This window comes from Etheostoma spectabile, chromosome 12, assembly GCF_008692095.1.
Source record: "Etheostoma spectabile isolate EspeVRDwgs_2016 chromosome 12, UIUC_Espe_1.0, whole genome shotgun sequence".
Taxonomy (NCBI): domain Eukaryota; kingdom Metazoa; phylum Chordata; class Actinopteri; order Perciformes; family Percidae; genus Etheostoma; species Etheostoma spectabile.
Genome location: NC_045744.1, coordinates 26,251,931 through 26,264,170, shown reverse-complemented (window position 1 = coordinate 26,264,170; position 12,240 = coordinate 26,251,931). Strand labels below are relative to the sequence as shown.

At 45.9% G+C, this 12,240-nt stretch overlaps 1 protein-coding gene across 3 annotated transcripts in view; it reads left to right on the top strand.

Annotated features, from left to right (window-relative positions):
- Positions 1-8,766: 8,766 nt before the first annotated feature.
- Positions 8,767-12,240, top strand: part of nr2f6a (nuclear receptor subfamily 2, group F, member 6a) — a 33,992-nt gene continuing 30,518 nt past the window's right edge. The window contains exons 1-2 of one of the 3 annotated variants that reach the window (XM_032531466.1): positions 8,768-9,643; positions 9,993-10,732. In XM_032531466.1, coding sequence (XP_032387357.1) covers positions 10,464-10,732 — 269 coding nt within the window. In that variant the 5' untranslated portion in view covers positions 8,768-9,643; positions 9,993-10,463. Of the gene's footprint in view, positions 10,733-12,240 lie in introns of all 3 variants that reach the window. The other 2 variants (XM_032531467.1, XM_032531465.1) reach the window with 2 other exon arrangements.

Sequence of the window (12,240 nt, the reverse complement as noted above, 5' to 3'; positions counted from 1 at the left end):
ACACTCCACAGCCAAACGCAGGCACTGTAGAAGGTGAGCAGGACACAGGGAAAAATGCATGGGGAAAAACTCACAGGGAATGACAGGACTGCAGGCAGGATGACGAGGAACACAGGTAGGCAGGCGGGCAGATGAATAAGAAGGCACGACTAGGAAAACAAAACAGGTAGCACACGGGGAGACGGCAAGGTTGACAGCTCACAGGACGACGGCAAACAGGCAAACAAAACTGGAATGATCCAACAAGAGACAAAGGAAACACTGGGGTTAAATACAGGAGGTAATGAGGTAACGGGGAACAGGTGAGACATCAGGTGGATCACATTAGGGCGGGGCTGGACAATCAGAGAAACAAAGTGAAGCTAGACAAGACTAGACACGACAAGACAGGAAGCTGACTATCAAAATAACAGGAAGTAGAACAAACAGACACTTACCGGGAATCACAAGACAGAACCACACAGGACCGGGGAGAAAACCAAGAAACAAACACAGGGAAGGCCAAACGGGGAAAATAACCCCCAACAAAACCCCAAACCACAACAACATTATAGTATAGCATTTGGACTGACAGCACAGGGAGAGTCTCAATATGAAAGTAACACTATGAATTGTCATGGAACACTGCCACCTAGTGAGGGGTCTACATAGCTGCAGACTGCAGACCTCCCTGCTCCGTTTAACAATGTACATGTACATGTACTAGTGAATGAAGATTTTAGAAATAAATGATGAGTAAAAATATGGCAACACATGGGGGAAACAGCTGTGTCCTGTGTACATCATGTTAAAAATGTGTTACAAATGTGTACTTACTACTTACTTATTCATGGCTTTTACTGTTTAGATCTGATTATTTGTGTTCAATATTTGATAGGCAGAGTCCCACATTCAGAATGTGCTCCTGAATTGTTAAACTGACGGTCCTCCATGTATAAAAAATGCAAACTAACCTAGAATCTGGCTGAATAACCTTTTTACTTTCTTGCTGTAAAAGTATTTCTAGTTTCAGACCATGGTTAACAAATACAACAAGAGAAAAGAGATAAGTTTGACATTTTGGGAAATACCCTTACTCACATTCTTGCCAAGATCTAGATGAGAAGATGGAGATAGTTAGCTTAGCCCAACAGCTAGCCTGGTTCTGTCCACAGGTAACAAAATCCACCTCCCAGCACCTCCACAGCTCACTAATTAACATGTTATGTATTGTACATAAACAGAAGTGCCATTGATTTGCATGGTCAACATTACTTTTTCAGCAACTTCCTGTTGTCTTTTTTGTTACCTTGGCTTGAGCCAAGCTAGCTATTTCCTCCTGTTTCCAGTATTTATGCTAAGCTAAGATAAAAAAAAAAGCTAAGTGTCTCCTGGCTGGAGCTTCATGAGTTTTCTATATTAGATATGACAGTGGTATTGCTCTTCTTGCACAACTCTGGGCTCTCGCTAATTTATTATTACAGAGTTGTAAAAAATATGCTGTTTTTTCATGCTTCAAAGAGACCAACAGTATACTCTGCAGTATGTTGAACTATATTTTATTGGTAAGACACAGATAGGTCAAATAGCAAAACAGCCTATAAACACACAAATCAAATCCCAAACGGAGCAAACAGGTGATCAAGTCCTCATCAACTTTTAAAGATAGCCATCACACACACACACACTCCTTTTCTCAGTTATCTTAAGACATCAAATGAGAGGGGTCACGCATCAACAAGCCAGACGGGGTGGAACTATGGAAGATTGTTTTTTGTGATCTTTGAGTTTAAAGCGGGATTTATGGTTCTGAGGGGGCTCTACGCAGAGCTTTTGCTGTAGCCTACGTACGTGGCCTGACATTCATACTTGTGTGCTGGTGTCTGCATCGATCTAGCGTGTCTCTTTAAGAGAACACCAGACCCAAAATGTGAGTGTGGGGAGTGTGTGTTAGAGCGAGTGAGAGAGTGATGCTGATTAGCTTCGTCTTGTCACACCTGCAACCAGGAGGGCTCGACGGCTCACAGCAGACCTCCACAAACCGATGGGTTACGTCACACATGCTCCGTCCAATAATATTTTACAGTCTATGGGTGCAAGTCAGGCTAGGGTCTGTATCTACATACGCACCTACGCCGTGGAATTAACGCAGAAGCCTAAATTGGACTTAAGTGATTGAAGGTTTCGATATTGCACCGCCAAGCTTCGATTGGGATGGCAAGATCAGCCTGCATGCCTGTATCTTTATCAAAGTGAATTAGTGACAATTCACCCTCATGCATGAATCATATATCAATAATTTCCTAATTTTACACATGATCCATGATAAAGATACAGAATAAAATAGAAATGCATGGCAAAAATACCATGGTCAATGGTTTAGAGACCCCACAAAATGTTTTCAGGGGAGCTCATGTGTTATTAAGATGAGCCAAGCACCCCATCCCACCCACCCCCCCCTGCTCCCGTGCAGTTTGCACCCCTACTTTCCCTTGCATGGAAAATAATCTTTTATAATATATTAATATAATTATGTATAATATAATATTTTTTTTCTTTTTACTCCAGCACTTCTCACTACATCTACATGCTGTATTGTTAAACCCATACCCTGACAGAACAACAAGCTTCCTGATGGCGATGCCTGGATAAGACGTAGGATCACGCCCTGAGGTTTCCCTCCAGAGATGGTTGTCTAATTGGTAACTTGCTCTTAAGGATCCGGTTACCCATATCACAGCCGCGTGCCATATCGGATGGCTAGCCTGAAGAAAAAGGTCTCTGTTACTGATGAGAGATACAGAGGGGACAGAATGGTAAATACCTGAGTTCACCAAACAGAACAGAGACAAATAAACAATACGGTGTTAAATAGCTGCATGGGCTTTCTTTTGTCATCTTTTGCCGCTCCAGCTCCTGAAGGGGCAATACCCCATCCGCCGAATTTAAATGGTACTGTAGCGCTTCAGTGGGGTTAAAAAAAAATAAAATCAGACGCTCACTTATCATGACAATGCATGATGACATCAAAGCCAGAATTGTTCAAATGAATCTTTCTGATGTGCAATCCTCTCAGATCATTTATTCAGGCTCAAATTCAAGCTAAAAAAAATGAAAGGATGACTGTGACCTGTGACTCCTGTGGTGATGTGATAAGAAAGACTCCAGGATTCACATCAAAGAAATTCTCCTTCATATTTTATTCATCTGTTCTTTTTTTTTTTTAACCAATTTTTCCTGCCGAGCCAAGAGGCAGCTGGGGCATTATTGGGTAAAATAAAGGGGATTTAGGGTCGTAATGATGCGATGTATAGTGATTTTCTGCATGCTCCCGTGATGGCTGATTTGGTCCATTTTGATGAGAGGTGGCTGATTTGGTCCATGAGAGGTGGCTCATTAAATCCCTGTGAGCTAATCCCCCTCTTCTGAATGTGTCTTTGGCCCAGCAGATGTTTTCCCTTTGACACGCACAAAAGGCCTGTGTTTTTGTTTCCAGGCTTGACCATTCCTCAAAGGTCACAGGTCACTCTCGTCTCAGGGTGAAGCTGTCACCGCAAGTCTAAACATTTGACAGCCATCAGAGCGTGCTGAAAAATGCAGTCCCACGCGAGAAGGCTGCCTCATGATTACTTAAGTAAAGACCTACTTTCCATATGCTGATGCAGTTGAGGGATCACACTAACACCCTGAGATTGAATTACAGTGGTTGCTGGGGATGCCTCAGGGAAAGGCAGGGCCTAACTTTAGACACTTGAAACACGTGGTGGGGGTGGGGTAAGGCTGCACGATTATGATGAAGGATAATCACAATTATTCTGACCAATATTGAGATCACGATTAATTATCACAATTATTTGTTGATTTTAACCAAAATACATTTTACTGTGCTAGAGATCTTCTACTAGTTTTCTGTATTTTTCGGCTGAATGGCGACACACGATATATAATGTACCTATATATTTATTACAAAGTGGGCTTGATGTCAAAGCCACTTTTCAAAATCTATTTTATCAAAACAGATTGGGATTAAAATTAAAATGCAAAAACGGGGTTTCCTCCCCAGATTGAAAATATATAGCTGCAATAGATGTTTACATGAAAATTATCTGAAACAAGCCTAGGATATATTTACAAAATTATCTCTGAGAAAGTTCCTTCACTTGTTTTCAACAACAGTAACAGACTGATTCAAAGATATATGGAGAGAGGGGTCATCATGGTTTGGTCGTCATGGTTTGTTTTAATAAAGACTAGAGCTGTAACATATGGAAAATAAAACCAAAATCGCGACACACCCCATCCAGCTCCCAGGGTTATCCTTTAAATCCAGAACCAATGCTACCACATCTTTAAATTACTATTAGTATTAGTGTAGATGTGTCCTCGGGTCGGGGCTGGAATGATAGTGGATGGTTGCTAGCTGGTTGGGGGCTGAGTGTGGCTGTTTCCCCCGGCCGGAGTTGTAATGATAGTGGATGGTTTCTAGCTGGCTGGGGGCTGACTGTGGATGTGTCCCCGGGTCGGGGCTGTAATGATAGTGGATGGTTGCTAGCTGGCTGGGGGCTTACTGTGGATGTGTCCCCGGGTCGGGGCTGTAATGATAGTGGGTAGTTGCTAGCTGGCTGGGGTGTGACTGTGATGTGTCCCCGGGTTGGGGCTGTAATGATAGTGGATGACTGCTAGCGGCTGGGGGTCTGACTGTAGATGTGTCCCCGGTTTGGGCTGTAATGATAGTGGATGTGGTTGCTAGCTGGCTGGGGGCTGACTGTGGATGTGTCCCCGGCCGGGTTGTAATGATAGTGGATGTGCTAGCTGGTGGGGGCTGCGTGTGGAGTGTCCCGGCGGGTTTGTAATGATAGTGGATGGTTTCTAGCTGGCTGGGGGCTGACTGTATGGTGCCCCGGGTCGGGCTGTAATGATATGGATGTTGCTAGCTGGCTGGGGGCTGACTGTGGATGTGTCCCTGGTTGTAATGATAGTGGATGGTTTTAGCTGGCTGGGGGCTGACTGTGGATGTGTCCCCGGGTTTGGGCTGTAATTATAGTGGATGGTTGCTAGCTGGCTGGGGGCTGACTGTGGATGTGTCCCCGGCGGAGTGTCTGTAATGATAGTGGATGGTGTCTAGTGGTGGGGGCTGACTGTGAATGTGTCCCCGGCGGAGTTGTAATGATAGTGGAGGTCTAGCTGGCTGGGGGCTGACTGTGGATGTGTCCCCGGGTCGGGCTGTAAGAAGTGGATGGTGCTAGCTGGCTGGGGGCTGACTGTGGATGTGTCCCCGGCCGGAGTGTAATGATAGTGGATGGTTGCTAGCTGGTTGGGGCTGACGTGGATGTGTCCCCGCCGGAGTTGTAATGATAGTGGTGGTTTCTAGCTGGCGGGGGCTGACTGTGAATGTGTCCCGGGTCAGGGCTGTAATGATAGTGGATGGTTGTAGCTGGTGGGGGCTGACGTGGATGTGTTCCTGGCTGTAATGATAGTGGATGGTTTCTAGCTGGCTGGGGGTGACTGTGATGTGTCCCGGGTTTGGGCTGTATAGAGTGGATGGTTGTAGCTGGCGGGGGCTGACGTGGATGTGTCCCGGCCGGAGTTGTAATGATAGTGGATGGTTTCTAGCTGGCTGGGGGCTGAGTGTGAATGTGTCCGGCCGGAGTTGTAATGATAGTGGATGGTTTCTAGCTGGCGGGGGCTGACTGTGGATGTGTCCCCGGGTTGCGGCGTGTAAGATAGTGGATGGTTGTAGCTGGCTGGGGGTTACTGTGATGTGTCCCGGTCTGTAATGATAGTGGATGTTTCTAGGGCTGGGGGTGGACTGTGGATGTGTCCCCGGGTCGGGGCTGTAATGATAGGGATGGTTTAGCTGGCTGGGGGCTGACTGTGGATGTGTCCCGGGTGGGGCTGTAATGGTGGGGTGGTTGCTAGATGGCTGGGGGTGAATGTGATGGTGTCCCGGGTCGGGGCTGTAATGATAGTGGGTGTTTGCTAGCTGGCTTGGGGGGTGACTGTAGATGTGTCCCCGGGTCGGGGCTGTAATGATAGTGGATGGTTGCTAGCTGGCTGGGGGCTGACTGTGGATGTGTCCTCGGGGCTGTTGTCAGTTCTCATCCCGACTGAAGCCTTGCAGCACCGGGAGACTGAGGCAGAAGACAGGTGTATGCTAGCTAGCTAAATTACCATTAAATTAGTTGTCTATCTGTACAGTTAAAGTTACCGATGAATTCGCGGGTTAGCCCAGAGTGGTTAACTGTGGTCAAAATAATCATACTAAAAATAAAGGAGCGTGTTAAGCAGTGTCATAATCTTATGTGACCCACCAAGAGTTACATTAACATTAACAACTTGTCAACCATATCATTATTCTTATGTCTCATTCCACCAAGTCAATGAACCATACTACCAACGATATTGAAATCAATCATTATCCATAAATAAAGTATCTGTTGTATAACTGTGTTGCAAAGTGGAATGTAATCAATGATAAAGCAATGCCATGTGGCAGGAAAAAAAGTTGTATTACGTTCACCAAGAACCCTAAAAAAAAAAAAAATTGTTATTATAAAATGTTATTTATTTAACATGAACATACTCATACATGTGCCATTTGAGAATTTTATGGTAGTAAAATTATAAGTGGCAGAGTCAGCCACCATGAAAATCATCACTAGTGGCCTAGTGTGGTACTACAGTACACAATACAACAGCACGCAATGTAAAATTTTACTTTAAGTGCTAGTGTGATTTGGGAAACCTGACCCTTTATTATTAATCTAAATACAGCTTGGGAACTCAACGTTGCTATTAAAATCTGTTGGACTGCTTTACTGTCAAATGTTTGTGTGTTTGTAATACTGTATATCTGTGGAGTGGCAGTGGGAGACAGGTTTTTTTTGCAGTCTTGCACTTCTTCTGAATTCCTCGTTGGGTGGTGCAAACACATTCCTGACAGTCGGTTCAAAGGTCACGTCACTCCTGCCCCCCCCCCGTGTTATCTCTCAAACGAACACATACTGAAGTGGAAACAATAGGCATGTACAGTATCTGTTATCTTTAAATCTGTCATTTATTATTTGATATTTTCTTTAGAATGTTTGTACATCTGTCTGTTTGAATGCATATTTTATGTCGATTACTAATTGTTTATATTCTGCTGCAGTTTGGTGTGGCTAAATCGACATGTATGACGACATAGAAGAAGTCCAGTATCCAGGGGTTGAAATCCACAGGAGCACTGGGCCCGAGAGGGATAAGATTGGGCCAGCCTGTTGTTGCTGGGTAGCAAAAAAAAAACACTAAAAGTCTAAAATAAAGGTCAATGTGGATGTTACCACTTGTCTGATAGGGTTGCTTTTGGCACAGCCATCAGTGACCAGTAAAACTAGGTGATGTGATAACATATTCATTAACACAGAAAAGTGACTCAAGAAGTAAGAGTGGAATTAACACGGAGAGGACATCTACTAATTGACGCAAAATATATATATATATATTTTTTTTTTTTAAGTTACTCAAATTGCCTGTTTTAATGTACAAAACTACTGATTAACAGCTCTGTGGATATCTCATCCAAACACACACAAACCTTTACAAGCCCCCTTTATTTGACAAGCCTACTAATCTCCCCCAACACAAGAAGTGACAATAAGCAGTCACAGTGGTCTAATTAAGGGAACTTTCATTCAAATTAACACACACACACACACACACTCTCTCTCTCTCTCTCTCACACACACAAAACCCTCTGGTGACCTATTAGCCACACAATGACTGACACCCACACAAACACACACAAACACACACAAACACCTTCAGGGGGTAAAGCTGGGTTTAGATCTAGGAATGCCATAAAAGTGTGTGTTGTGGTGCAAGGCGGGGACAAAGAATGCCTGTAAACGCTCTCTAGATAAGACAACAAGTTGCATATAGTGAATCCCTCGGGAGACTGGCACTCTCATCTTGTCATATCTCCAACTGCAACCCCCACTTTAACCCCAAGGAGCTGCACATTTACAAGCAGATTCGTCACTCGTCTCTTTCAGCTCTTATCCGCGGCTGCTGTGCATCCTCTTCTCTTTATCTGCATTTGACCCGGGGCTTTTTAGCGTGCCAGGGGTGTGAAAGTCGGTTTGACCTCTCTGGGTAACACAAATCACTGTGTGCTCCACAAAGCGCTGAGAGACAGAGGGCCTTGAGCAAATGAGCAACAAAAAAAAAAACAGTAACCTTTATTTCCAGCACAATAAGCTGTTCTTAAGAGGGCTGCTCGCACGTATGCAAGATCAAAGTGTGTTATTTGAGTGGGAACGATATATCCTCCCTTTGAGAAATAAAGCTTAAAGCTCACCTCTCTGCTGCTTTGCACAGCTTCTTTAATCGTGTACTGCAATGTTGAAACTGTCTACGCAACATTTAATTGCTTTTTAAAAGACAAAGGCCAGGCAGGGGCTTGGATTGCTTGTATTTGTTGCAGGGCTTCAGGGTAATCTGGTATTGTCGGGGTGTTTTTTGAAGCCATGGGGTCATGCTCTCTGCATCTCTGAGGAGAGAGATCCTCCACATACTTCCTGTGTGTGTGTGTGTGTGTGTTTGTTGCCCCACACAGCCTACTCTCTTTTTTCTTTGACTCCATTGGCCATATAAGGCAGCCAGCACCATGGAAACCACAGGGCTTGAATAGCAGTGTCAAATCCCTGGGAACACACACACACACACACACACACACACACAAGCGGCCCCCTCCCCCTCTGCACACACACTCCCTCCCTCCCTCGCTTTGCATGATCTCTCTCTCAAACACACAAATAGGTTGGATGAAAACAGACAAGGGGAAAGAGGGGCGAGGAGGGAAAAAAGAAGAAAAAAAAAAGAGCCAACGCTGAGAAATCCAGCCTGTCTCCGTCTGTGGCCATTTTCTTCAATCATGATATGATTTGTGGACTCTGAAGCCTGAGAGAGAAAACGAGGGGGGGGGAGCAGCACCGTCCCTTCCACCCCCACCTCCTGTTCGCCTGAACCATAGGAAAAGGCTTTAGACAGCCACACACACGGACGAAAAGCAGCACACAGGGCTAGGCCACAAGTCATTAGTTCTTGGTGGGCAAGCACTGACAAAAGGCCGGAGGAGAGAAGACCGCATGAGTGCCTGGAGAGCGACCACAGGAACCATGGAGGGCTGAGCACACGGACGCTCTCCTGCCTTCTTCAATTTTTTGTGTTGTTGTTTTGTTTTGGGAAGGAAGTGGCACGCAGGATACCGTCACAACCGAGCTCTCGTGCTCCAACAAACAGTGAAGAGCGCGAGAGAGAGAGAGAGAGAGAGAGAGATATCACTTCCTTGTGTTGAGGCTCTATTCGTATTTGTGCATTTTGGAGGTGAGCGCAGGCGGCCCGCGTCGCCTCGTCTGCTGCCTCTGCAGCCCGGCGGTGCCTCGAAGAAAGAAGCCCCCCCCCCCCACGGCCACATAAAAGTGATGCTGTTGTTGTGTGGACGTCAACTTGTTTTGGCATGATGCGGGATGTCTTCATTGTGGGTCACAATGCTACAGCCGCTGAGAGCATTACAGCCGAATAGGAGAGCTGTGTCTGCACTCTCAGTCTCGCTGGATGGAAGGAAGGTCTAGAGCTAGAAAAGGATTTATTTTCCAGTGAGATACAGCACATTAACACCGAGGTAAGCTCGACGTCATTTCTAGAAGCATTTAGAGGTATGTCTTTCGGTAGACAGCTGCCTTATGAGGGATAACTAGTATCGAGCAAAGACAAATTAAGCGTGAGGGGTGCTTTAAGAGGGGTGGTCACAGCCTCTCCAGGCATGTGCTAAGGCTAGCTACACCGAGGTCCTTTTTCAGCCATTACTATTGCTACAGAGACAGAGCTGGGGGAGTAGAGCTGTGTGCTAGCTAGCGGTTGTTGGTCACCTCATGTCATTTGCCTGCTAATCTTTTCTGCCATTGCTCTCTTTTAGGAGTGCTAATGTGCACTGTATGTTTGACTCATTGACTCCCTTTTATCCATCTCAGGAATCGGTCCAAATAATAAAAGGACTAAAAACCCAACACAAAACACACGGGGACTACAAGTTGGAGGAGAAGAGAAGAAAGTGGGTGGGATGGGGGGAATTGAAATCCACAGGCACGCAAAACTAAAAGTTGCCACTTAGACTGTTTCCAGGTCATAGTGGAGTGGGAGGAGAGTTTTCTGCCAAACACCCTCCTCCTCGACGCTTTAGCCTATTTTCTTTCTCCATGACATCTGCTTGTTTAGCCTGAGGACTTTTGATTTGCTCAGTTGTGTTATTATATGCTCTAAAAAAAAATCCAAGGGTCCTATTTGACACACGAGAGCACAGGCAAGCGGAAACTACTAATTCTCTCCAGGCGAGGGAGAGACACTCTGTGGGCTTTTTATTTTTTATTTACGTTACCTTGACAGCAGCCAGACATCTCGGCTGCCTGTCCCGTTTTCTTCTGCCGTGGTTCGGTAACCAAGCGATGGCCATGGTGAGTGGGGGCTGGGGAGATCCCAATGGGGGCACCAACGGCCTGGGGGACAAGAGCTACCTGAGGGGGGAGGAGGAAGACGGCTCTCCCCAGGGGGGAGGCAGCGACATGGAGGCCGGAGACGATGACAAGTCGTGCGTGGTGGACTGCGTGGTGTGCGGGGACAAATCCAGCGGGAAACATTACGGCGTGTTCACGTGCGAGGGCTGCAAGAGCTTCTTCAAGAGGAGCGTCAGACGCAACCTCAGCTACACTTGCAGGTGAGCGGGGCATTGTGGGTAATATATTTTAGGTCTGAAAGTCTAAAAATCCTGCTAAAAACGGAAAATGTATAATGCTACTGCAGTTATTGCGACACGTTGTTATATATATATATATATATACAGTAGTAATAAACACCACCACCACAAACACAACAAACAAAACAACAACAAACAAAACCAACAACAACACAACACAACAAAACAGCAAACAGGAACAGTGTATTTACAGATAAGCGAGCTGGAACAGATGGGTTTTTAGTCTAGTTTTGAACAGAGGGAGAGAGTTGATGTGCGGAGGTCGGGTGGGAGTGAGTTCCAGAGCTGGGGAGCAGAGCGGCTGAAGGCTCTGGTCCCCACGGTGATGAGTCGAGCATGGGGGACAGTGAGGTGGATAGAGGAGGAGACTGAGGGACGGGAGGGGACGGCATGTGTAGGAGTTCTGATAGATAGGAGGGGCAAGGTTATGGATGGCTTTGAAAGTAGGAGAAGGATTAAATTGTATTCTGAATGAACCGGGAGCCAATGGAGCTGCTGAAGAACCGGGGTATATGATGATGAGGGGGTTCTGGTGATGACACGAGCTGCTGTAGGAAGAAGTTGAAGTTTATGGAGGGATTTTTGAGGAAGGCAAAAAGGAGAGAGTACAGTAGTCAGGCGGGAGGTGACGAGGCTGTGGAAAATATGGAGGCAGTGTGGGGGTAAGGGACGGTCGGAGGCGGTTTATGTTGGTATGGTGGAAGTATGCAGACCGGCAGATATTATTTAGTGGGACTGAAAGGAGAGGGAGGAATCGAGGATGACGCCAGACTCTTGACCTGAGGGGAAGGGGAGACCAAGGAGTTGTCGATTGGTAGAGAGAAACTATTGATTTGGATAGGTGGACTTGGTGGCTACGAGGAGGAGTTCGGTTTATCACTGTTTAGTTTAAGGAAGTTTGAGGTGAACCAGCTTTTATTTCAAGTAAGCAGTTAGTAAGGGACAAGGGGGGGACGGAGGAGGTGGGTTTGCTGGATAAGTAGAGCTGGGTGTCATCTGCGTAACAATGAAAATGAATGTTGAATTGCGGAGATTTGCAAGGGGAGTAGGTAGGTGATGAAAAAGGAGGGGGCCAAGAACTGAACCTGAGGGACGCCAGTAGTAACAGGGAAGGGTGGGATGTGAAAGATTTGAGTTGAATAAACTGAGTGCGGTCGGAGAGATATGAGCGGAACCCGTCAAGAGGGGTGTGAGAGATGCCGGGGAAGAAAGTCTATTGAGGAGAATGGAGTGAGAAATGGTATCAAAGGCCGACTGAGATCGAGGAGGATGAGGATGGAGATGAGTCGGAATCAGCAGCTGTGAGGAGATCATTGGTGATTTTTTAAGGGCAGTTTCAGTACTTGGAGGGGCGAAAACCAGACTGGAAAGGTTCATAAAGACAGTTAAGGGTAGAAAAGCATGGAGTTGAACAGACACTATTTTTTCAAGAATTTTAGAAATAAAGGGAAGAGATTTGAGATGGAACA